The 27,511-nt window shown below is 36.9% G+C and overlaps 1 protein-coding gene across 1 annotated transcript; it reads left to right on the forward strand.

The window, feature by feature from the left end:
- The first annotated feature begins 1,755 nt into the window (after positions 1-1,755).
- Positions 1,756-27,410, forward strand: LOC133523890 (uncharacterized). Its single transcript, XM_061859643.1, has 2 exons — positions 1,756-3,664; positions 27,166-27,410. The coding sequence occupies exons 1-2, from the start codon at positions 2,005-2,007 to the stop codon at positions 27,408-27,410; spliced, it is 1,905 nt and encodes a 634-aa protein (XP_061715627.1). The 5' UTR covers positions 1,756-2,004.
- The last annotated feature ends 101 nt before the right edge of the window (positions 27,411-27,511 follow it).

Raw genomic sequence — 27,511 nt, forward strand, 5'->3', positions numbered from 1 at the left:
ATATATTTAACAGTTGTGTAATGCAGCGGCAGCATCGTGTTTCGTACAATATTACTGAATATTTTTTTCTTTTTGTTTTCTGACAATACCAGTTGTAATTCTACAGATTTGAATCAGAATCAGAATGCTTTATTTGTAAAGCATAGGTAAAAATAGGTCTTATTTGTATAATTTTAAATTTCATTTCTCATAACAGTTTTATAACAGTAATAAATAAATTTTAGAGCCCTATTTCTAGTTAAAATTAAACGCACAATAAAACACTACTGAACGTGGCCTCCCCGCGCAACCCCGGCTCAAAGATGCCCAACCCAACAGGACAAGCGAGGCTGAATTTTTGTATTTTTAAGGTACAGTCAGCATCAATAATCGCGAATGAAACAACGCGCCAAAATTATCTGATATTCCGGATAACTTTTCCAAATAAAGATAATTCTCTAAAATTTACTTTCAAGAGTATATCTTTTACAGTCTAAATTGTTCTACATATAGAACCATCAACTTTTGTTAAGCTGTTACAGAATGGCAGATACTTTTGAAACCTTGTTTGATCCGCTACTTTTTATGCTGACTGTACATCAAATATTACGATACGATATGGATTGGATATGTCAGTGTCATATGTGACATTTTCTTTGAAGAAACGTCACTTTTGAGACTGACATATCAAATCCATATCGTATCTAGACCTTTCCACCAATGGAAACTTGTCTCACTATTTCTATGTCGTTACGTTTCTCGTTACTCTAGCTGACTGAGCGTAGGTGTTCCTATGAACTAAAATAAAGAAATAAAGTATTGAAGTTATAAAAAAACCGCACCTTAAACGCCGTCGCCTCATGATCTGAGAGCGATACGCGAAACTTACAACGCCGTAAAGCCTTCCCTGATTTTGATAATGAAGTGTAAATATGCATTTACACGTGCGTATTGTAAACAGGGGTATATAAAAACGATGTAAAATGTCGTAAACCCGGTGCTTACTTTGACGTGAGCTTTGATCAAATCTGCTGCTTGAGATTGTGGGATTGTAAGTTTTAGCGTTTCCTGGCCCGATTCGAAGAATGAAATAGGATAACGATAAGTTTTGCTTTAGATAAGTTCTCATTTAGATATCGGTTTTATGTCGTATAATTGAGAGAAGCAGCTCGATTCGGGCAACCAATGTCACTTTAACGTTAGAAATATCGTAGATAGATCTTATTGGGATCGCAGCGGAATCGAAATAAACGCCCATTTTGACATGTCGTTTAGTTATCGATATTTTAAAGGTCTTAAACGTGTCTTAATCATTCTTCGAATCGGGCCATCCTTCTTATTTTACAATGAAGTTGACGTTGATATTTTTATTGATGCTGAATGAGGTCTTGAGGAGTATTCTGATTGTAATAATGATGTATAAGTCGATGACGATGTGATTCTGATGTATAAGTGTTTAACAAAGTGTTTTTAGGACTAATAAAGAGAATCAATGTTTTTAACATGAAATAAAACTATGTACTTAAACAGATTAAGTATATCACTTATAATATTATAGGACATTATTACACAAATTGACTAAGTCCCACAGTAAGCTCAATAAGGCTTGTGTTGAGGTTACTTAGACAACAATATATGTATATAAATATTTATAAATACTTAAATACATAGAAAACACCCATGACTCAGGAACAAATATCCATGCTCATCACACGAATAAATGCCCTTACCAGGATTTGAACCCGGGACCATCAGCTTCGTAGGCAGGGTCACTACCCACTGTGGGTGTATTAGGAATTGGTATATGTGGGTATGCCTATATATGAATAAAGCAGTCTTTGTCTCGAACTTGTGTTTGACTTACGTGTCCCAATGTATAACATGGCGCAGCCGAAGGATTTCTAAATAAAACTCTGTAAACGAATTAGTAGTATCGGAATATTAATTGCGATTCGGACTTAAGGAGTGATTTGTTTATGTGTCGCGAGTTTACGCCGGGCGTAGATAGTGTGTTACCGTTGAATAATGGAATCGTTGTTGCCTCCACCGCCGCCATTTACTTTTTTGAACAATGAACAGAATGTAACGTCTGGAAATGTTTCAAAAGACTGGGAGAAGTGGAAAAAATCATTTGAAATTTATTCAGTCGCGTGTGAACTAGGGAAAAAGGATCCAAAAGTGCAAATAAACATTTTGTTACATGTCATTGGTGAGCAAGGACGTGAAGTGTATGAACAATTTAGTGACACGTTTGCAGATTTAAATAGCTTGCTTAGCAAGTTTGATTCTTTCTTCTTGTTGCGGAAAAATATCACTGTACAAAGACATTCATTTTTTACACGCGATCAGAAAGATGATGAATCAATTGAACAATACTCGTTTGAACTGAAAAAATTAGCTAACAAATGTGAGTTTAAGGATTTGTGCGACGATTTGGTACGAGACAGGTTAATTTGTGGCATTAAAGACAGTGCAATAAGGGAACGGCTCCTTCGGGAACCTACTTTGACGCTTCAGAAAGCAATTGATATCTCAAATATAGTACAGATGTCACGAGTGCAAGCAGGCACAATAAAAAAGGAGTCGGCAGAACAACACGCTTATTACATCGGTAGTGGAATAGCACAGGAGGAAGTTGCAGATGTACATTTTCTATATCGACGTGGAGGAGCGGCTAGCAGAGGTCGAGGTCGGGGTGGCTGGAGAAGCGGGCGCTTCGCTCGACCACCGCTTGCGCGCCCCCCGCCTGCCGCTCGCCCCGCCGTCACCGGATCAGCTGTACGGCGACCATATGACCAACGAGATAACGGAATAAATTATGGAATGCGCGCTGCCTGTGAGATGTGTGGAGTGTCCCATGATAGTCAGAGATGTCCTGCTTATGGGAAAAGGTGCTTGCGGTGCAATCGGTTAAACCACTTTTCACGTGTTTGTCGCGTATATGAATTGAGCGCCGAAGATAACACCGATCAGGTAATATACTATTTTAATAATAAAAATAGTAGTGATTGGTCAGTGACAGTAAGCATAAATAATATTGAAATATCGTTTAAAATTGATACAGGTGCAGACACTAATGTTTTGCCTTACAGTTACTTTGAAAAAATAGGCTATAAAAAGCAAGATCTTTTGCCTACGCTAGCTAGGTTGTGTGGGTATTCTGGCGGCGAGATCAAATTATTAGGTAGATGTAACTTAAAATTGAGGCACAGGGGTAATGATTATATTTTAAAATTTGTAATAGCCGATACAGATTCACCTCCGATTTTAGGTCGAGATTCTAGCCAGGAGTTGAATCTGGTAAAGTTAATACTTTCAGTAGATACGTGCAAAGACTTTAAAACAATATTTTTAGAAGAATACGCGGACGTGTTTGAAGGTATTGGTTGTATGCCGGGTGAGTACAGGATAGCGATAGACGAGAGTGTACGTCCTGTAGTACATGCACCGCGCAAACTGCCCGTAGCTCTTAGAGAACAAATAAAGCTTAAATTAGATGAAATGGAGAAACAACAAATTATTGCGAAAGTTGAAGGGCCAACTGATTGGGTAAACAGTATGACCGTGGTTAGGAAACCTAATGGGGACTTGCGTATTTGTCTGGATCCGAAAGATCTAAACAAAGCGATCAAGCGGGAACATTATCGATTACCTACAATAGATGAGATAACGGCCAACTTGACAGGTGCGAGATTCTTTAGCACGCTAGATGCAAAAAATGGGTTTTGGCAGTTAAAACTTTGTCAGGAAAGTACTAACTTATGCACATTTAATACAGCCTTTGGTAGGTATAAGTTCCTAAGGCTACCTTATGGTATTACGTCAGCGTCTGAAGTATTTCATAAAAAACTTTTTGAATGTTTTGATGATTTAGGATGTGGAATCTGTTTGTTTATAGATGACTTGTTGATATTCGGGCGCACTAGAGAGGAACACGATACACGGCTTAGAAAGGTACTTGACAGGTGTAGGCAGATTAATCTAAAATTGAACATAAACAAGTGTAAATTTGCATTGTCTGAAATAAAATACCTTGGACATAAAATTACTCAAAGTGGGATTTACCCAGATGAGTCGCACACATCAGCGATAATAAATATGCCGAAACGCGAAAATCACAAAGATCTAGAACGTTTTTTAGGCCTCGTTAACTACATAGGAAAATTTGTAAAAAATATGTCTGAAAAAACGCATCATTTAAGGCAATTATTGAAAAAAGATATTGAATGGCATTGGGACAACTCTCATCAGCAGGCCTTCGATAAAATCAAGAAATGCCTGACAGAGGTACCGGTGTTACAGTACTTTGATGTAGGTAAACCCGTTGTTATATCGGTAGACTCGAGTAAAAACGGACTTGGAGCTTGTCTTCTTCAAAATAATCTTCCCGTAAGCTATACGTCAAGGTCATTGACCAAGGCGGAGCAAAATTACGCGCAAATAGAAAAAGAATTATTGGCATGCGTGTATGCGTGTGAGAAATATTATCCTTATATATATGGTAAACATGATGTGACTATTGAAACGGATCACAAGCCTTTGGTAAACATAATAAGCAAACCAATTGCAGATGCTCCCGCAAGACTCCAAAGAATGTTACTACGATTGCAGTTGTACACATTTAAATTGGTATATAAACCCGGCCGATTCTTGTATATAGCAGATACGTTATCACGAGCTGTGGAACCCGCGAGCGCAAGTATCGAGCCTGCCGCCTCCGCTGCCGATTTCAGCACGCAGGCGCAAGTGTGCGCTGTACTCTCCTGTAATCCGCTCACAGACACTCACTTTTTACAGCTGCAAAGACATACTCAGTGCGACAATGAATTAAAATGTATAATAAAATATATTAAAGAAGGTTGGCCAAACAACAAAAATAATTGTGATGACTGTGTTAAACCCTATTGGTGTTACAAAGATGAGTTGTCAGTTTCGTACGACATTGTGTGGAGAGGTAACCGTGTCGTAGTTCCAAAGGCAATGCGTAGTGAGATACTTCAGAGAGTGCATGTAGGTCATTTAGGACTCGAAAAGTGCAAATTACGAATGCGCGAAACTGTGTTTTGGCCGAATATCAACAGTCAGCTAGAAGATTACATCACCAAGTGTGCAGTTTGCTTGAATTATAAAAATGAGAACAGAAAAGAAACAATGATTCCACATGACATACCTAACCGTGCTTGGTCTAAAGTTGGCACGGATTGTTTTCACTTTGGTAACGACAAATATGTACTAGTGGTCGATTATTATAGCAAGTACATTGAGATCAGTAAATTAAATAATCTTACGTCAGATGAGGTAGTAGATCATTTAAAAACAATTTTTAGCCATCATGGTATACCTGACATTGTCGTTTCTGACAATGGTCCGGAGTTCAGTTCATTCGTGTTTGAGCGTTTTGCCAGCGAGTGGCATTTTAGTCACGTGACTTCTTCACCGAGGTATGCCCAGTCCAACGGTCAGTCCGAAAGGGCTATACAGACAATCAAAAACATGTTAAAGAAAACGAAATTAGCGCAAACGGATTTTAGACTAGCCTTGTTAGAATACCTAAACACACCCGTTAGTAATACATTAGCATCTCCGTCGGAACTGCTTAACAGTAGGAAATTACGTAGCATAGTGCCTTGTGCTCCGCGTTTACTTAAACCTAAAATACCTACCAATGTCCGTAACGAAATCAATAAACGTCAACAAATACAGAAAAAAATCTATGATAAAGGCGCTAAGGATATGGCCACGCTGTTCGTCGGGCAGCGGGTTAAGGTGCGCGTGGATAAACGTTGGGTCAGCGCGAGAGTGAAAAGTTTGGTAGGTATACGATCTTACTCGGTACAGATTGACGGAGGAGGTGTTATAATTAGGAACCGTCGACATTTGATTATTGACCATTCTGAAGATGTAGGCAATGATAGTAACTATCCCTCTAGATACCTTTACGATGATATCGCCGTCCCGAATGCTCCCACTGTAAATCATGCCATTAATACACGCTCGCTGCCAGTAAGATCTGACCCTTATGTTACTTCTTCCGGCAGGGTGGTGATTAGACCTGATCGGTGGGGCTTCGATTCTTCGTGATTGCAATACAATATATAGTAGTAAGTCAATGCATGTTAAATTAAAATTTAAGCATGAAATGTATTTATAATAGTGTCTATAAATGTACTGACTCAAAGATTAAATTATAAAATGCACAAGTGTAATACACTTTCAAATTTATTACTTGTAAATCATTCTCTTATTATGAAATGAACTGTAAATTCATATAAGTGAAATTACATAATTAAATAATTATAATACTTAAGTTCTATAAATGTGAAATCCATAGGTACTTATGCATACATTTAGGTAACTAAATTAGGTACCTACTTTACTTTCTGTTAACAAAACTTTGAATTTGTTACTAAACTTAGTGAATAAGCGAAATAAAAATAAAAAAAAACAAAAATGTAACCATAATATATAAAGCTTGGTTCCTATTAAATAAATAAGTAATAGGTCATTACCATGAGAATGTCAACAAATATAAAATAAAACTATAATTTTGCATGTACCATAGGCATATAACATATGGTAACTTATTGTTTAGATAAAAATCTTATTTTTTTTTAAAAAAAAAAAGGGGAATTGTGGGTGTATTAGGAATTGGTATATGTGGGTATGCCTATATATGAATAAAGCAGTCTTTGTCTCGAACTTGTGTTTGACTTACGTGTCCCAATGTATAACACCCACTAGGCCAAACCGGTCGTCAAAAATAAATATATAAATAATAAATTTAAAGCACATCTCGAAGCTATATTTTTCCGCCTAAATGGATAGGATAGACAATTTAAGGTAGAATATAGAAAACGTCCTATCCTTTTTGTGTTTGATTAACAACAATTGAGCGATCACTAGACATTTTTACCACAGCTAAATGTAGAAACATAATTAGTAAGTAGTAACCTACAGGTTGGCCCAAAAATACTTCACAAACCTTTTAGTGGATTTTTCTCATATTTACACGCCTTTAAAAAAATCTTATTATAAATTAAATCTACAATCATTTAACTCAAACAAAACATATTATTTTCAAAATATTCTCCTTTAGCACATGAATACACACAACACACGCAAATATTCTTTACAATTATCAAAAATAAACAGCAGTAAAAAAATTACAACATATTTTTGGACCCCTGTATTATTACCAACATGTTCGGCTCGCTGTTTATGGCTAGACGTCAATTTACATGTGTGCTTATTTGCTACCATACTATGACAGTCCCTACTTAACTACTTGTTTAAAAATAGTTTTCCATTAAGATAACTCAATAATTGGACCAATCATTTATGTATTATAGTAGTCCTAATGGGCTGTTACCTACTATTAACATTCAAAATTATTAGTCTATTCATTTTTATGTGTTAAGTAGCGTCGGGAAACTGCTGATAAAATTGAGATATCTAAATTGCTTAAATGGGCTGCCCATAACTTAGCACATAGATTATTAAAAATACAGATTAAAAGTGACTTTCAAATGAAGTATATACCCCATTTCATTTAGCATGACGGGATTCCACTTGAGACGGTCATTAGGCGTTAACATTACGAGTAGTTACGACAAAAGATACCCGGCAAACTTTTTTAGTGGCGTCTTGTGAATCGCAGCCAAATAACTCTAGACCCTACTCATAGTGTTGTCTTCCTGCCGGTGAGTAAGGTTGCCAGAGCTCAACGAGGGTGGGAGGCGTACATAGGCTACGGATACTGCTTACCATCAGGCAGGCCGTGTGCTTGTTTGCCACCGACGTAGTATATAAAAAAAAAACATGTAACTGTCCAGTCTTAATCGTTTTGTGTTATTATTTGATCACATGGCTGGCTGGCTGTGGAGAGCAGAGCTCGTAAAGCAATTGTTAAACAATAGATCAACATTATGGTTCTCTTTTTGCAGTTTCAAGTAGAATCCCTCCATGGTAAATTAAATGAGGTATACCATCTTATATAACTTATGAAAGCAATTAATATATAATTTTAAAAAAATAAGCTGACGGTAAAGCCCTTGAGATATTATCGTGTGAACAAGTTCTACAATGTTTAAGGTTAATAATAATATATAATAATTCAGCCTATATACGTCCCACTGCTGGGATGTTTAAGGTTACCGCTAATAATCAATAATAACAAGTAACAAAAAATGCATACATATAGCTACTATCTTCTCTAATTCACAACATAAAGTTGAAATTTCAATATCATAGCACACTTGATAATGACACTTTGTTATTGAAAGCAGTTCTCAGGTACGACATTAAAACAATGTCATTGTTCATAAGATACGACCCAATTCGAACTTTAGGTTACGTCAAAAATTACATAAAGATACGGTATGGATTGGATATGTCCCTGCAGTCGGCAACGAAACAGTTAAAGTAACACTTAAAGGAAGAATTTCATAGCTCAGATATATTTTTTATTAAATTAGGTCTTGGACAGTACAATCATTTTTATCGACAAGTAATTTCAAAAACTTTTAAAATTTCGTTAAATTTGGTAACACACATAGATCGACCGAGCCCCAAACTAATGCTCGTATTAGGTACATAGAAGACATTCAAATCTTAATGATAAACACACAGATAAATAAATACCCTAGCCGGGATTCGAACCTAGGACCTCCACTATCTCCAGCTTCGTAGACACCTTACCGTTTAGGCGGGATGCCGTTATTATACCCTTTAATGTACATGACACAATAAGCTTTCAAATTATTTATATACGCATAGTTTATAACTAAGTACCTACTACTAATACTACTTCACTGGCTCAGTGACCCAAACTCTGTCCTATCCTGCGCCACTTCACGCCAGTTAGGTATTCCGAGGGCGGACAGGTCTTTTATGGCGAGGAGTTGAGTTGGTTTCGGTGCCCAATATTATATCAAAGCCACACGACTCCGCTGGCTCGGTCACCTGGAGAGGATGGAAGAGGATCGTGCTGTGAGAAGAGCGTATGTGGGGCACCCGGGTGGAAAACGTCCGTCTGGGCGTCCCAGATACCGCTGGAGTGACGAAGCCCTAAAAGATCTATAACTAAGTATCTACATCAATAAAAATATTTCCTATAAATAAAATTAACGAAACTAATACATCATGTCCCGGCAAAAATCACAGTATGAGTGACACGTTTGATAGATCAGTCACTGTCTGCGGGTGTCCACAAAAAAGGTAATTTCTAAGACATTTCACCTGATAATTGTGACGCATTAAGGCTTATTAGCTGGACTGCTGTGTTAAAATGCCTCCGCCCCGTTCTCAGTAATCCGAGTCAATCAGAGCGAGGGATTATTCTGGATTTGGTATGATGTATAAAGTTTTATTTCACTTTGAGACACAAGTGAGTAGTTCATACGAAATGATAGTCAACAGTTGCTTAAAGTTTAGCTGAAAGAGATCCCTTAAGGGGATAAGATCGCCTTTGTAGACACTTACTGTATTCTTTCTGTGTTACGTACTTGTTTGGTGCAATAAAGTGTTTACTACTACTACTAAAAGTAAATTATAAGTATAACTAACAATAGTTTCTTGTGGCCTCACAGGTAGCTTGCTCTATTCCTTTGAGCAGCCCCATAATTATAAGAGCAACGAAACGACAACGACATTTAAGGGCATATCGTGTTCTAATTAGGAAATAGTAGCAGAAAAAAATTTGAGGCGAAAAAAAATCTTTTTTATGGGGTAGGTCGTCCAAGTCGGCCAACTTTAAAAATTCTTTCGCGTCAATAAATTTTTTCCTCTACTTTTTCCTAATTAGAACATGACACCGAATATGCCTTTAAAAGGATCCCCCCCATTTATGTTACACCTTGTATACCATGCTTATTACTATAAAGTAGTTTCCTTTTCGTTTATCGGCAACTATCAGTCTATCGCTGGAAGCCATTGTGACTAGGAAAGGGTTGACAATATATACTAACTCTTATCAATGTCTGAATGTATGCTGGTCATTATCACGCTGTCATGTGTCTGTGCGATATACTGTCACAATTGTCTAATTGTGACTATCCATCCATTAATGTACCGCATTGGAACCTTATGTTGCTACGTCCTCCAAATTGCGGACGCATTTCAGAACCTTTTTGCCCCAACAGCCAATGAGTAATGCATCCGGCCTACTTAAACTTAGTCTGTTAAATCTGATCTATGTCAACGCACATGGTTCTCTAGCGTACATATATCTTCATTCACAATTCGATCTCGAAGAAAATCACTTCATAAATAGCATTTAAAACAAATAGCAATTAACTTTGATCGATACATTTGCTCATCAAACTTTCCCTCACAGAATAAGTCGCCCCAACACAATTGGACGACATTGCGCTCCGCGCATCACGTACGATCATAAATAACAAATTTATCGCGAGAACATCGTGCCAGCGTACGCGCAGACCATCTATTCTATTAGTTACGCGAGAAAATGTGGATTGAACCCTCGGGAACCAGTGTAACATGAGCTTGACGAAGTCAGAAAGCAATGATATGATTCACTGGTTTATATCAGCCTTCGAATTATTGGGGTTCGGTATGCGAGTGAAATGTCACCCCCTGCATTTAACGGTCCTACTTCTGATGTCTACAAACGCCCGCGACTCCTCAAGGAGCCAATTCTGTACATTTGTTCCACAGTGGGCATTTACAGGCAGTAATTAAGGACACTTTTGCGGAATCGACTCCTGTTGTTTAAATTCCGATCGCGTGTATAGTTGTTCTGTTAATTTGTGTTAATGTTTGTACATGTTATGCGTGTGGGATAAAAAGGTTGCATAAATGGTCTAGAGTGAAATTCGGTTTCATTTACAATGACAAAAAATAATTTAAATTATTGAATTTCCTTGAACAGGAAGTCAGGATTTTCTGCTCACACATATTTTGTAATAAAGCTATTTTAATTTTTACAGACATATTTCATTTTAAAAACTTAATATATCACACGAACGACACTGTTTTCGTAGTTTCTTTATTTTATTGATAGAAAACCGAAACAACTACAAATATTTAACCTAAATCACGTAAACCAAAGCCAGTTTAAACTTGTTTATTTAAATGACTTTAATAAATAACAAAAGATTAGAATCTGCTCCGGTGTTAATCTGCAATGAAGACATTATAAAATCAAAACAACGATCAAGATATTGCGTCGAATTTCTCATTTAAGCAAAACCAGATACAACAAGAACACATACTGTTCAAATGTCGAATCTCATTTCTATCGGAAAAACAAAGACTGTCAATAAAAAGCATGTTGGACTTGTTAAGATTCTCCATGATAACGGGCGTTTATCTATGAGCGCGCACCACTGTGCGGTCCAAGGAGTTAATTAACAAAATTCTCTTTGTCCGAGACACATAAAATTTTACGAGGATCAAGATCTGTGCACAGTGGTTCGACCGCCACAGATTGTGGATGTAGAGAGCTGGAAGGTGCGAGATCTTGGGACTGGTTTTTGGATAATTTACCACATAAATGAGTGAAAAATGCAAAATGTGTGACGTCAAAGTGATTCGAGACCCGTGCTGATCTAATTTTATGAATATGCGGCTAATTAGCATATGATATCAATCTGAGTTCATGTTTTGCAAATATTTTTATTGTTTCCCATTTGGAAAATATGCAAATTACTGTTACAGTTAAATAATGGCCAACTTATGCATTAATTAATAGATACAAATTATTTCGCATAAAGAGAATGCTTCATGCAGCATTTATTAACATATTGAAATGAATGTTGTTGTCCTAAATAGCAATAACTAATAAATAAATAAATGAATGTCCAGTTTATAAGAAAACCTAAACTGCTACTCTGAAATATGAAAGCAGGAATACAAATGAGTTAAATGATTTACAACTGAGGCCAAAGATAATTGACGACTTGATTATTAAAAATATATATTAAAACACTATAATAATAGTATGTATATACTGTTTCCTATTGTATGTGTATACTGTTTTAATATATATTTTCAGTATGACTCACGATGGTTTTGATTAATATTTGATTGGTATTTTGTATTCAAACCTAAAATATAAGAAATAAACCATAATTACCTTCGTCTACGCAGCAAGATATACTAGTAGGTTCTTCAAAAAAGGATTTTTAAAGGATCGGCAACGCGCATGTATCACCTTTGGAGTTGCAGGCGTCCATAGGCTACGGTGAATGCTTACCATCAGGCTGCCCGTACGCTTGTTTGCCACCGTCGTGGTATAAAATATAAAAAAAAAACAAATGTTTATAAAAATGAACGTAAAATACATCAAGAACTAGGTTAATATGCGCCCACACTGCTTCAACTTCAGGAGTAATCAACATACAAAAAGGTCCCTTCTAGTATCCTATAGCTTTTCCCCGAAACGTACTTTCTTACGTACGAAGACACAAAAAATTGGAGCAAGGCAGGTATGGAAAAGAACCATAAAATTTAATAGGGTTTCCTCCAAAAAGCACTTACGTGAGGCGGTTGCTGATAGCGGCGGGCGCAGGGTTCAGTAAGATATGGTGACAATGGCTGTTGGCAACAAGCGTTGATAGGTTATCAGTTTTATTGTGGCCCATACTGGTGAGAGTGGGTTTGAAAGAAACGGACGTTTTCTGTATTTCTTCTTCTTCCTCGCATTTTGCCACGGCTCATGGGAGCCTGGGGTCCGCTTGACAACTAATCCCAATATTTGGCGTTACGTTACGAAAGCGACTGCCATCTGACCTTCCAACCCAGAGGGTATACTAGGCCTTGTTGGGAGTAGTCCGGTTTCCTTCACCGAAAAGCGACACACACGCGCGGGTTTTAGCGGACGTTTCCTGTATTTAGTGAATGGTAACAATTTACGATGTCATGAGTTTTACGCGGCTTTAAACGCTAGCGACTGCGTCAACTCAAACGCAGTGCACCTCGCTTGTACCAACGCCAACTAGAGGGAGATGCATTGTAAGTTAGTTTAAGAAGTCCCTAGCGAGTATGTGTAAGGCAGTGTCTTACCTGAGCGAATAACTAGCGAACGCGAAGCGGCGCGGGTGAATTCAATCTTTTGATACCTATGGAAGTGTCCTACGTGGGCGATCTCCGAATGCCGTTGGGCCGCCGCGCCGCGCCGCGTCGCATTCGCGAGTCATCGCCCACGTAAGCCGCGCTGTTAGTGTCAAACTCGTGGTGGATATTGAACAATGTAATGGATTTGAAGGAATTTTGACAGACGGTTCATGGCCAGGAGTATATGATACTTTTCCTGGCTATAAACGGAAATATATGTCACATAAGATAAAAAAAGTAAATGATCATAGCCTCCAGTACCTATGTATACCCAAGGCTGGAATCGATTTCGACGAAATCGTGCGAAATGATAAATATTACTTTTTTAAATATAAAACATAACTCCGTACTAAAACGAATTTAATTTGTTTATTCTCTTAATGTATTAACGATATCAGGAATAAAGAAACAGTATTTAGCAGGATACTTAATATTATTTAATGTACGATAATATCCGAGAACGTGAAAACCTACCGAGTCAGTGTTTGTGCTATTCGGCCCGATTCGAAGAATGATGACACGTCTAAGATCTTGGAAAGATTTTTAAAAGATCGATAACTAAACGACATGTCTAAATTTACGTTTATTTCGATGCCGCTTTGGCCCCAATAAGATCTATCTACAATATTTCCAACGTCAAAGTTACACTGGTTGCCCGAATCGAGCTGCTTCTGTCAATTATACGATATACAAACGATAACTAAATGAGAACTCATCTAAACCAGAACTTATCGTTATCGTATCTCATTCTTCGAATCGGGCCGATTATGAACGACATAATTTCATAGATATTTGAAGAATATACTTCCTTTATCTTATCTCATTCTTCGAATCGGGCCGATTATGAACGACATAATTTCATAGACATTTGACGAATATACTTCCTCCTTCCACACTTTCTAAAGTTAAGCCTATGCAGATTTGGCGTGTTCCGAATCTGTCTGTATTTCTAGCTGTTTTTCTTTTGTCTGCAAATTGTAGCTTTTCGCTTCATCATGAACCAGCATCCCATCAAACCCTCTCGCACTTGGCTCACTTAATAACCGCGGTGTAAAATGGCGGATTGTTTCGGGAGCCGCCTGCGCATCGTAAATCATTTTACTTGTTCCGGTTTTTGCCGGTTTTCAATTGAGCACGCTCAACAGGAATTCAATTTGAGCTAAATAACGTGAATTTGCATTTTTTATTTTGCTTCGTATGTCGATCTCGAAAATGTGGGTAAAATCCCAGATTTTCATACGGGCACGTTCTTAAACTACGTCCAAACGAGAGGTATGGGCATTGTGAATGTCATCTCGCTTTGTGTGGTAGCGCACAGCGTAGCGGATGTCATTCCAGATCTAGAGCAGAGCCCAACTGGGTAAGTACTCTCCACCTTTCAGAAAACCGCAGCCAAATAGCACTACCCTGCTCATAGTCTTGTGTTCCTACCGATGAGGAAGGTTGCCAGAGCTCAACGAATGGGAGGGGGCAACGCGCATGTTACTTCTCTGGAGTTGCAAGCGTACGTCAGCTATGGAGTCTGCTTACCATCAGGCGGGGGGCCGTATGCTTGTCTGCCACCGACGTAGTATAAAAAAAGGACTCAAAAATGTTCACTGCAACTTAGCTGGCTTTTTAAAAACGAAACGATTTTTTTCCCATAACCCGCTTTTACAAAGCTAACGTCGCATTTATATTTATAGCAGAGCAGGGTGCGTAGCCAACATGTCAATCGTTTATGCTTCTTAGCGAACGAAACACTAATATGGAAGAGTGATAGAGATAGACTACCGTATCGTCATCATCATTGTCATCTTGGTTACGCACCCTGGCCGGATAGCTACAATCTGTTGACGTTAACTTGAACCGAAAAGTAAAATCATATTATGGAAATGAGACGATTTCATTTTGGTTCGTCTTTTTACTTAACAATTCATTGTCATCTTGGCTATGTCCCCACAACAAAAACTGTTATATCTCCTAACGTATTGGAAAATTCCCATTTTAACTGCCAATGTGTCAAAAATGTATTTCAAATTAACATATAAATCACAAAAAAATATGTAAACTTATTCTTATGCTATTTGATCTGAATAACGCTGGTCAATCTCAAAATGTGAAATTTCTATGCAAAAATGTTAGAGAAACTCGTACGACGAAAAACATAAATGATGAATGTAATTTGATACGGTCGAATAAACTTGAAAAATGTGTGCTCGCAAATATAATTATTATAGACAAAATGGAAAGGGCCCTGGCCCGGGACGCATCTTTTTCTATGACGGGTCATCGGTGATCACGTGGTGATTTCTATAGAAAATGAAGTGTCGGGCGCCCCAGCCTGCCCCGGGCCAGTCTAATGTGACTCATCCTTTAATAATGTGTAAAGCTTTAAGACACCAAAATTTAACCAATATTTGGTTATATTAACAACTCTTGACACGAAGGAAAAGAGTTTTCCGAAAAATGGTGATGTTTAATTGTACATTTCATTGATTCAAGTGTTACTAATTAATAGTATTTAACCGTAAAACACCATGAGCTGTAATTCGATATAATTACAATTTGATATTTGAATATTGATATTTTTCTTTTACACTACATAATAAATAAATTATCAAGATTGATACAAGTAATATTACAATACCTTATATAGGTTTCTTCACGGTCGTCAGTAGATAAATTCATCCAACTTATTTACAAATAAAGTATTAAAAAAACTCATCAAAACACCATGTAAATTAAAATATAACTTATTTTGAGAAATAAGACTGCATTCACACCTAGTCTCCCCCTTACCTTGCATAGAAATTTTTGTTCATATTCCACAACCTATTTTGAATTATTATTGTATAACTAAGGGTTCTAAATTCAAAAACAAAACATTTCCTTCGTGGTCTCAGGAGGCTATGCTAGTCATATTATGAAGTAGTCATAGAATGTTCTTATAGGTATTATGTCGTTATGTTTGTTAGTAGGAAGTGTTTACCTGTTTGGTGTTATATCGATACGACGATATGCAGACACCACCGCGCAAGGGTTACCTCTACAGCAGATGAGCCTACTTTCACTTTTATTTTCTTACAATTCTTTGTATTAAATTAAACCCTATCTTCACTAGATAAAATCTGAAACTGTTAATGGCCTCGATAATTATTTTCAATTATTGAAAACACCAGACACTTGACAGCAGTGATATTAGATATTACACTTTACTAGTACCATTAAGGTGATGTTCCGATGTCAACTACAGCTGCCATTTTCCTTCTTTAAATTAGTGACATTAGCCGCCACATTATTGCCTTTATATAAATAAATTGACAGATACCGCAGCAAGCGGACAACGACGCCGTAAAAGTTATGTAATATTTTGTAATTTAGGAGCAGTATCGATTTATATGTTGTTTTATTTTGCATACCTAATATTTAATATTTTACATAAATTCTAAACAATAAATATATTAATAATAAATCAATAGTTAATATACTGTTTTTCCAAAAAAAAAATTGGATTGTTTACAAGCCAAATATTAACAAGAAGTCTGTACTTTTTTCTTCTCTCTTCGTCTTTCAATATTATCTTGTATAAGGTAAATGTCCGAATGCTTGACATTGTCCAATTTATGCCCACTGAAAGCTTCATTAATTCCAAGAGAAGTAACAAACGGACTATCAATTATTAGAATTTGGATATCGAGTTACAATGTTGCCCGCCGCCACAGAATAGTACTAAAATACAGAAGGTTCTCTGAATACACTATAACGTAAATGGACAAGTTGATACTGTCCCATTATTTGCCACTTTTAAGTCTTATAACATAGCAATAGAAGTGACAAACGGGCTATCAATTATTAGAATTGGGATATCAATATAAATACAATGTTGCCTGCCGCCACAGAATATATACTCGTAATAGTACTATACAAGATACTCTCGCTTCATTTATATGAATAACCTTTATAGTTTAGCTACTAAAATTAGTTGTTTTCTACGCCATTATTGTTGATTATAGTGCCCATAATATTGTTTATACTGCCAATGGTTGACATGTGATGCGAAGGGATGAGTGGGAGAAAGGAATTGCGAATAAATGTGGAGGGAAGTAAGAGGTAAGGAAAATCGAAGAAATGGTGGATGGACTGTGTGAGAGATGATACGAAACGAACGCAAGTGAATGACGAGATGACGGGCGACAGAGAGGTGTGGAAGAAAAAGACATGCTGCGCCAACCCCAAGTGAATGGGATAAGGCCAAGCGAATAATTCCCTCTGTAAGCTCAAGATGGCTTGTGTTGTGGGAGTGCGTACTCAGAAAACGATATATATAATATACAAAAACTTAAATACATAGAAAACATCCATGACTCACGAACAAATATCTGTGCTCGTTACACAAATACATGCCCCTACCGGGATTCGAACCCAGGACCATCGGCTTCATAGGCAGGGCCACTACTCACTAGGTCAGACCGGTCCTCAAAACCGAACCACCGAAGACCGATTGTAATAGTTATAAAAAATAATATCTTCTCTCCCACTTTCGAGACTTTTTATTTCATACTTATTGTTAACTCTAAACGTTTGGGCCTAACTGCTAACGTAATAATTCACTAGGAAATATCGGCACTCGTGTGTAGTAGGAAAATTACTAGGACTATCAAAAATGTATAACAAACAGAAAACAATCCAAGTATTTAATCTTGTCGAATGTGATGGACTAATTTTTATTTACTCATTATATACATACTTAATACATGTATTTGGTTACTTCTTAGCCATAAGCATAAAAAATCCTTACATATTCCTACGCGCATAGCTAACCTTTTCCAAACTCATAAATAACAGAGCAGGCTTTGCAAATAGCTACTATATCGTTAAAAATAATTAATAATTATCCACCCGGCTGCGCAGTAGCACAAATATACGGGACAGCTAATCACTATTGTGTGAAAGCAATTTGAACTGGAATGCGCAATTTAATTTTAAAAGACACTAAGAAAGGAATTTTGCGGGAAAGCACTAAATAATCTACTTTTCCTTGGTTGCACTTCTAATAATTATTTCTTCGTATCCCAAATACTTAACTGAAATGGAAATATATCAACTTCAGTTCTGCGGTTACATTTTTCCATCAAATTACCTTTGGGTGCTGTAACTGTTATTCTAAAAAACGTTCTATCATTTTATATTCTAGGTCGAGTTTCCTATGGTAAATAAACGTTAATAAATCAACTTAGGCATGCCCGTGGTTACAATTTAGCAATTTTCTTGTCACCATGATCTAGCCCTATTAACGCGTGGGTATAATTTATAAGCAGTAGCGGTTATTCGTGATTTATTTCATGATTTATCAATGGCTGTATTCTTTCGAAGGGACAGATTTAAAACATAAAAAACAGGTGCGTCTGCTAGGGATTTAGACGTATGTAAATTGCTCGGTTCTAAAGATATTTTTGTTTCAGTATTGGTAATTACAGTAGTACCTCGATAGCATGTATCTAAAGAAAAACGCCTAAAAGTTCGTGTTAAACAGTTTTCGTCTTACAAAGCAGTATCAAATTAGACTGGTTCTTACTTGTAGATTTTTGTTTGTCTTTAAGAGGTTTTGAGTTACAGAGATAAAACTTATAAAATAGAGAATTTTTATAAAGTTTAAATTTCATATTTTGACTTATGTAGGTAAAAATTGTATTAAATAAGTAACAGGAAGATAATCATTGGTTACTTCGTCTTAACGAGGTTGAATATTTCGAGTTATAAGTTTTTGGCTTTGAAAGGAAGGGAATAGCATTATATTTCGTGTTAACGGGGACGTGTTCTCATTTTAGAGGATCTAGGTATCGTAGAGAACCATTGTAGCCGGCGTTTTGTCACCAAAATAGTTTAGTTTAATTTAGTTTTATGATAATCAAATTATGATTAGTTCCCTTATCTTCTTTCTTGTATCGCCTGAATTTTTCTGTTACAGAAAATCAAACAAAACTAAAGAAATATCGTGGCTTTACCTGTATCTATTAAATAATTACGCTGTTTCCTTCAAAATATTAATCGAACCGATTTCTAGGTAATTGTAGTAACGTCTTATTGTGCAGCAAATATAAAATAATAATTTATATAGATACTTATATTATAATAATAAAATACGAGTAACCACTCGCTTTCTTTACCTAACTGATTTTATTGCATATTAATATTTCCGACTAAACAATAATCCGACGAATCGGGAACTAATCACTATATGTATGTTTGTTTGTAAGTTATGTATCTATAGGTTTTTTGTTGCCTGATAATTCTATGTATAACTTTGATTTTGATTTTTGATAATCTTATCGTCTTTACATCTCGTCACTCGAACCCTCAACGAAATATCGTTTATTTTCTAGAAAAGTAAGTAATTTAATTACATATAAAAAGTGCACAATTTACTTTCTGAGTTTAAATAAGACTGGTTAATTGGGTAACTAAGTGCCAGGTGTTAGTAATGTCTTTGTATGGTAAATGAACATGATGAAGCCAATAATTCTGTTTACATTCCTAATTGAATTGTGTCTTTAATGTAATTATGTATAAAAAGGTTTTTTTTTATATGGTTTGCATTCCAAGATACAATGGAGACTTGGTATTGATCTTGGGGAGATTGGTTCCGTAAACTGGGGTTACATTGATTCGTGGTTTATATTAATCTTCGCTTTTTAAACTATAAGGGATTGTTTCTAAGCGCGTTCATGAAATTGCCATCCTTGTGTGCCGTCTGAAAGTTTCCAAAATTACTAAATTTTTCATTTCCTAAATGAAAGTTTCCTTTGCTCTCTGTGTTTGCATGAAATTTCAGAGAACTTTGCATTTTTTTAACATTCCAGAACTTGCACATCTGTACTCACAAACCAATTTTTATGCCTTAAAAATCGTTGATCAATGAACTTTAAGTAACAGCAAATCTACAAACCGTTTTATAAGTATCAGATAAATTTTTGGGACACCATTAATTTGTACCTAATAGATCTATCGTAGCTATATACCCCTACAGATAAAACGTATAAAGGCTGCTGAGGTGGTGGAGTATGTACACCAGAAGACCGGCTACACGCTGAGGGTGTTCGAGTGCGCCGACTTCTGGCTGAAGGGTGTCGTGTTTCGGAGGTTCCGGGGCAAACTGCCGAATCCGACACAAGAGCAGCCGATTCAACGGAGCCACGCCGTTTTGTTGCCTAAATAGTGTTTAGTTGTCATTTTATAAAATGTATATGTATGTTAGTCTGTAAGGTATTTGTAATATGGGCCTTGTTGCCTGAATCAAATTTTAAATAAATAAATAAATAAAGGGCCCACTGATTACCAGTTCGCCGGAAGATATCGGCCGGAAGTTTTTGCGAAAAACTGACTGACCGATATCGTAAGTAAAAGACTACATAATTCGTTTTATTATTGTAAGAAAAGTCTTTAAACTCTTAACGTAAGAAAGAGTATTAACTGTATCGAGTGTAAATTCTGCCACTAGATATATAGTGCTCAATATATGGCGGGTTTCTCAGATGAAAGTCTAACTCTGCCGTCTTTAGCACATAATAAGAAAAACCGTATATTTTTACAATTAAACACCAACACCACGACTCTCATAAATTTCATCACACCACGACTCCACGTGGTCATTACCTGAGTAAAACAAACCAGGGCCTTATACTTAAGTGCTAAGGTTTATAATCGATTGGCTAGCTTGGTACTTGAAGAGAAGTCCTAGTAAATTACCTTAAACCTAACGCTGACCAATTAATAACGTCGCCTGTAGACAGTAGCCCCTTAACGCGCGCACTTAATGATCAATAGAATTAATTTCTTGTACAACTCATTGAATTCAATAGACTGTTCACACTACCTACTTGATTCAAATGGGTAAGGAAAAAACTGCAAATGGACAAATTTAGATAAAAAGTACTTGGTCACTCAGAGATGGCGTTGGAGGCCAATATTTTATGGTAATTTTGTTCAAGCGAGGCTGTCTCTGATTTTAAAGCGAGGTACGAGTACAGACTGTTTTCTATCGGTTACTTTCATACATTTTATAAGAAGCTATTAGAAGTAGTTAAAAATAAAATCGGTCAAGTACATGTCAGGCCATGCTCAGTGTAGGGTTTCTTAGTTACCATTCTGTCAGAACAGGCCAAACGGGGACTATTATTAAGTATCATGTACAGTCAGATGCAGAGAGAGGTGACCCCCACCCCCTGCATAGATTGATTATATGATTCATTACAAGCATAAGGAACTAAGGGATTACCTACGCAGCGGTTTGTACGTCCTTTTACTAAGAAGAGAAGATTTTTTGCAATAAGTCAAAAACGGCTGTAGCGATCATGTTCTCTATAGTTTTCATTCAAAGTATTTATTAAGCTTTTGTTTCACGATTTTTTTTTTCACATTTTTTGGGCCCATGGTTCAAAAGTTAGAGTACCTATATTTTTCTTCTTTCGGAGCGATTATTTCCGAAAATATTAACTTTATCAAAAATGGTTTTTGGATACCTTTATTATTCATGTATCGCTGCCAAATTGCACTAACAATCACAGAGCAAAGCCGCGGACGGACGAACAAACGGACAAGGCGAAGTTATATAGTTAGGCTATAAGAGTTTCTAGGTAACTACGAAACCCCAAAAAATAGAACTTCTAATATAGTCAAAACTCCTTGAGGTTGATATTCAAAAAAATCCTTTCTTAGTTTAGCCCTAAGAGCAACATATATATCAAACTTTATGGTCGCAGTTTCAACGGTTTACGAGTATGCTACGAGTATCAGCCCGATTCGAACTTTAAGATACGTAAATATTTGATAAAAATACGATATGGATCGGATACATAATTATGTCAGTTTGTTTTACGAAACCTCGCTTTTGACACTAACCACTGATTAATCCGATCCATATTGTATCTGTAGCAATTTTTGGACGTATCTTAAAGTTCGAATTGGGCCGTATGTGTTGTTTGTCAATATCTTTATTAGCATTGTTTTATGATTTTTTTTACGGATACCTGCAACACCAGAGGGGTTGCCAGCCTTTAAGATGGGAGCACGCTCTTTTTTAACTGAATAATATTTAGATACAGATTATAACTAACTATACAATTTAACGTTCTATCTCTTTACAGCAAGCACATGTGTGAATATATAAAATACTTCTTAAACTAGTGCACAAATAGTAAATTGTAGCTTATCTCGACAACAGAAACATAACGTTATAAGCGCTTTTGCAATACATAGGCACTTAAGACTTTATTGTAAATTTTCCAGCCACATGCGATGCTAGCGAGGATCAGTTCAACCCATTCAGTGGTCACTCAACAGACGTCGTTGCTATATGTAGTAGTTTAGGTATAGCCTTGCAGGCATTAGTATCTAGAAATAACCTTAAATCGTTTTATATGTAAGTAGTATACCGTTTACTTTAATTTTTTTTTTATTATGACGATGTTAAAAACCTATTTTACAGAATTCGTAGTTTACGTCTCATTATTGATGCAACGGAAGATAATAATATATTTGAATTGTAATTTTGAATGTAATGGTATGATACCTTAATAAAAAACATTTTTATTGATTTATTCATACAAAAGTTAAGTACAGATAAAAAAAATATCTTGTAGTTTGCCTTTAGTTACTCTTTTAGACAAATAACTAACGTAATAAATTAGTTAGTCACTTTTAAAAGTCATCACTAAACAATACTATTACAACAAATTAAAATGTTTATATTTATAGAAATATTTAGATGCACCTGCCGCGATAGTAGAGGACGCTGGTTCGATTCTAGCCCTGGGTCCTGGAGGCCTTGTTCACTTTTTCTTAGTATGTGACATTAATTTCGGTTTACATCACTTCAACCAAGCATGCGTTTTTGTTAAAACGGCAGGTAATGTAAAAACTCTTGAAATTGTTTATTTAGGCCATATGAATAAATCTGTTAACCAACAGTTTAACAACTCTTTATTACCTTTCCTTAACGCGACACCAACATTCCGCAGACAATACATCGTTGGCAACTTAATCAATCGGTTAAAATTAACGACCGAACAATTACTTACGAGACAATTAAGAAATTCAACAAATTACGCATCAGGTCAGCAATAAAGCAAGCAGGCACGCGGAGCATCCTCGTGTCTCCGGGGTTATGCCGGTGTGATAGTTATCTTCAATGGGAGATGTCTTAAGGAAACGTCCACTGAGTAAAGATCGGTATGCCGCCATTCGAACGCACCGCCGTATTCGGATGTGGCGATGTGAATGTGATATCTTTTAATCTTGTAGCTCTATTCTATTTTGCACGGTTAGAACAAAGGAAAGACTGAGCATGGGCTTACTGAGTTTAACTAAATTTTGTGGTGCGAATGTCCATGCACTTCGTCTCTCCAGCGGTACCTAGGGCGTCCAGACGGTCTTCGGCTATTTGGAACTCCAAAGTACGCTCTCCAAACTGCACGATCTTCACCCACTCTCTCCTTTGGAGAGACGAAGTGCAAAAAGACCTTAGCGAAGTTGGCGCCGTCGACTGGACAGAAACGCTTTAAAACAGAGAAGCATGGCGGTCTTTGGTGTCGGAGGCCAAGATCCACTTCGGGTTGCTGCGCCACAGTAGTAAATAAGTATGTAAGTTAATGTCCATGGGGTTTGAATTAAGTATTTAGAGCTGCTAGGATTGAAAATTCTGAGGCTTATTATGGAACGTAACGACATTAGGTTTTTTTTGACGATATCTGTAGCTGTATCTTCATCATGAATATGAATTCATTAAAAGATGTGAAATGGACAATGGTTCATTAAAAGACAAATGTTTTTCTGTATATTCTGGACAGTCTGGACGAAATATACGTTGTGCATTGAGTGCATGGATTGTTTTAGATGCATATAATGTATGTTACAAATGACACTATCAAACAGCCCGCACGGGAAATATGTATAGGAATAGTCTGTGTTTGTCGTCCCAATACTATGTATAGTTTGTCATCACGATGATGCGCAGATTTGTCAAATCTAACCTTTAATAACATGACAATACGAGTCAAGGCACGCGTCGTCGTGAATGACACGATCTATATACAAGACCGTAACGAGCTATTGATATCTATATGAATTTGGAATTAACCCGTACCCCGCCATTTGCTATGTCTATTGCACGCGCATAATGATATTGCTGTCCCACTCGCACCGTGGTATTGACCGCCGGAATCATGGGCGGGACAGCATTAGGTATAACTTCGCGCGTGCGATAGAGATAGGAAATAGCGGGTCAATGTTGGAAATTATTCGTGCTTTGTGTCCTCACTTTAGACTATTAGTATATCACCAACGGCTTTTACGGCTGTTATGCGCATTACTTGTGAAGTGGTTGACGTGTTGTGAAGTGCGACAGAGAGGCAACACGTCGAACGTGGTTCGCGGTAGGCCCTCAGAATACCGGCGCGGCCGAGTGATATGTCGGTGCGTCACAGCCCGGGATTTAAGGGACGTGTAAGGATGCTATCGGCGCCCGCGGCGGACGGTATTTAGCGGGGAGATCCGGGTTCGATTGCTGGACCCTGCTCGATATGGGCATGGCCTTTTGAAACCTTTACCCCCTTAAAGCCTTAATCCTACAATATACACGTACAGTGCCCTACTTCTAACCAACAAAATCTTTATGGAATATTTTCTGTATTACTTAACTTCACGTTTCTAAATAATGTGACCTGTATGGAGTTTTTATGAGTGCATTTGGTACCAGCATACTCGACTTATATAAGTTAAAAAAAAAACTATTTTTTTAAACAAATTGAAATAAACACTCATAATATATAAAGTTAAATGTGGTAAGACAAACATTAGGGAAAACCAGAGTTTTACTCGAAAGAGTGAAGAGCATCACTGAGCCGTGACCCATTTGTCCTGCTGCAACGCATACAGTATGTAGGTAGGTACATCTATTTTTTTTTTTATTATTAATTATTCCATTTTGTGTGTGCTTATCTATTTTGTTGTCTCAATTTTCTTTTTTGCCATTATTATTTTGTTACTGTCATAATTTGTCTTTTTGTTATGATTATTTAAACTTTATATTGTGTGTTTTTGCAGCTGCCAAATAAATGATTTATCTATCTATCTATCTGGGGTAAGAAAAACACTGGAATGGAATCCTTATATTGTTTTTCTTACCCCGAGCGAAATAAAATATGCCTTAAACCAGGGATCGGAACCGGTTTTTTGGAAAAAATTCGAAATATTTTATATTTCGGTTTATTTTATACTCCAAATGTAGGACTCAGTTGTGTTTTCAGATAAGGACTTCGTATTATTAGATTGCCTAATTAGAAATGAAGTAATTAACGAAGAACGAAAAAATACCGTTTTCGTTCCCATACAAAAAATACCGGTTTCCTATCCCTGCCTTAAACTATATTTTTTAGTGTAGTTTGGTCAAAACGGTCCCAATAAAATGTAGCAAATTAAAAATACGAACAAAGCTAGAAAGCATACTGGAAAACATCACATATTAACCGGAAAACCAAAAATATTTTACTATATCAAGTGTAAACTTAATTTTACTCAATGAGATTTCAACTCATTAAATAAGTAACATGTCGATATTTAATTTATACAAAATACCTTGAGAACATTCAGAAAACATGAACGTGATTCAAATATCTTTGCGTCTCAAATACTTGTGCATTTATGTGCGAGCGAAATACACTGATATCAATATCAAATTCGTATTTCGATATGAATACTCGTATTTTACGTTTCTGGTTATAAGATGTGTGTCTAAAGCTAGAGGCGTATTCTGATTGTAATAACAGGTTACATGTATGATCTGTAAATGTCAAGTGAGGTTTTTGGTTGAAGAAATGTCTTTTGACACTGACGTCACTGATAAATAATATAGCAAAATCTAGATCAAATTCATTGTTATTACATTCAGAATACGCTTCCTAATTCTGTTCTAACAATTTGATATGGTTTCCATCTCATTTTGATACGACCTTGAGTCGTGTCACCAGACATCTCAAGCGCATGAATATGTGGGAGAGATATGCCTTATGAAACGACTCCCGATTGCATTTCATATATCTATGGTCAGGACTGATTGGTGCTGACGGCGAGAAACTACCCTCGTTTTCGGCATTATCCTTTGACGATGGGTTGCACACAATATTTACCACGTTATTCGCTAAGGGTCCATCCACACAGACCACCGACGTCGGTCAGCGGGTTGCTAGTCTGAAATGGGCCTGGGCCGGGCCAAACGTGGAGCAAACGTGTCCTAGCGTGGAGGCCTCGTTCAAAAAGACCAGATCACAGACCTGCAACTAGATGGGAGGATGATATTACAAAGATTGTGGGCCCACTCTGAAGGAGACAAGCACCAAATCGGGCTGCTTGGAAGATATTTGGAGAGGCGTTTGGGCATACGCGCAGTGGGCGCATACTTACTGAGGAAGAATAAAAAAAAGAATACCATCGTCGTAGTACGCAAAACAGTTTTTCAGCTAGGAGGCGCTGACCAACCACAATTATAGGACATTATTACACAAATTGACTAAGTCCCACAGTAAGCTCAATAAGGCTTGTGTTGTAGGTAGAAAAATCAAGGTTAAAATACTTTAGTGACCCGTTTTTAATGTATTCAATATGACCATATCAAATTGTTAAAACAGAATTGGCCCGCGTGTTTAACTAAACTTATTTGTATGTAACGATGCAACCGTTCATAAACGTGTTATTCATGATCACAGAACCGATTTAATTAATCTAATGGCATGATATTGACATAAGTTTTGTAAATAATGGCTAATTGAATATTCAGTCGAAAGGTGAAATCATTAAACAGCGTGGAAATTACTTAAAAAACTAATATAATTAAAGCTTCTAGGGTCAATAACATTTAGGCCGCTCTTAAAAGGAAACATGAGCTAAGTGAAATTGGTTCATAATATGTATATAAAACATTAATTTACCTAAAAAGTATAGATATACTCAGTTAATATTTTTGATATTATGAGACGCACCGGCAACGCCTGGAAGAGCTATTAGTACATGAAACACCTGATGAAGGGAGACCTACCTTTGTTACTGAAACATAGGCTCATGGATATGTGCGTATTCCAGTTCTCGCCTACGGTGCTCAGACCTGGTCTTTGACGCAAGCTCAGAAGTCCGAACTCGCGGTTTGCCAGAGAGCTATGGATCGCAGCATATTAGGTGTTAAATTAAGGGATCGAGTCCGAAACACCACGCTGCGCTCCAAGACTCAAATAATAGACGTAGCACCGAAAGCGGCTAAGTCGAAATGGGACTGGGCCTGGTCATGTCTGCCGAATACCGGACGACTTGTGGGCCAAGATAACCACTGAGTGGGAGCCTCACGAGTCTAACCGAGGAGCCGGTAGACTTCGTCGGCGATAGCGGGATAACTTGGACTCTTTTTTGAGATGCTGGCCTGCAGATATAACAC

Source organism: Cydia pomonella, chromosome 12 (assembly GCF_033807575.1).
Source record: "Cydia pomonella isolate Wapato2018A chromosome 12, ilCydPomo1, whole genome shotgun sequence".
Lineage (NCBI taxonomy): Eukaryota > Metazoa > Arthropoda > Insecta > Lepidoptera > Tortricidae > Cydia > Cydia pomonella.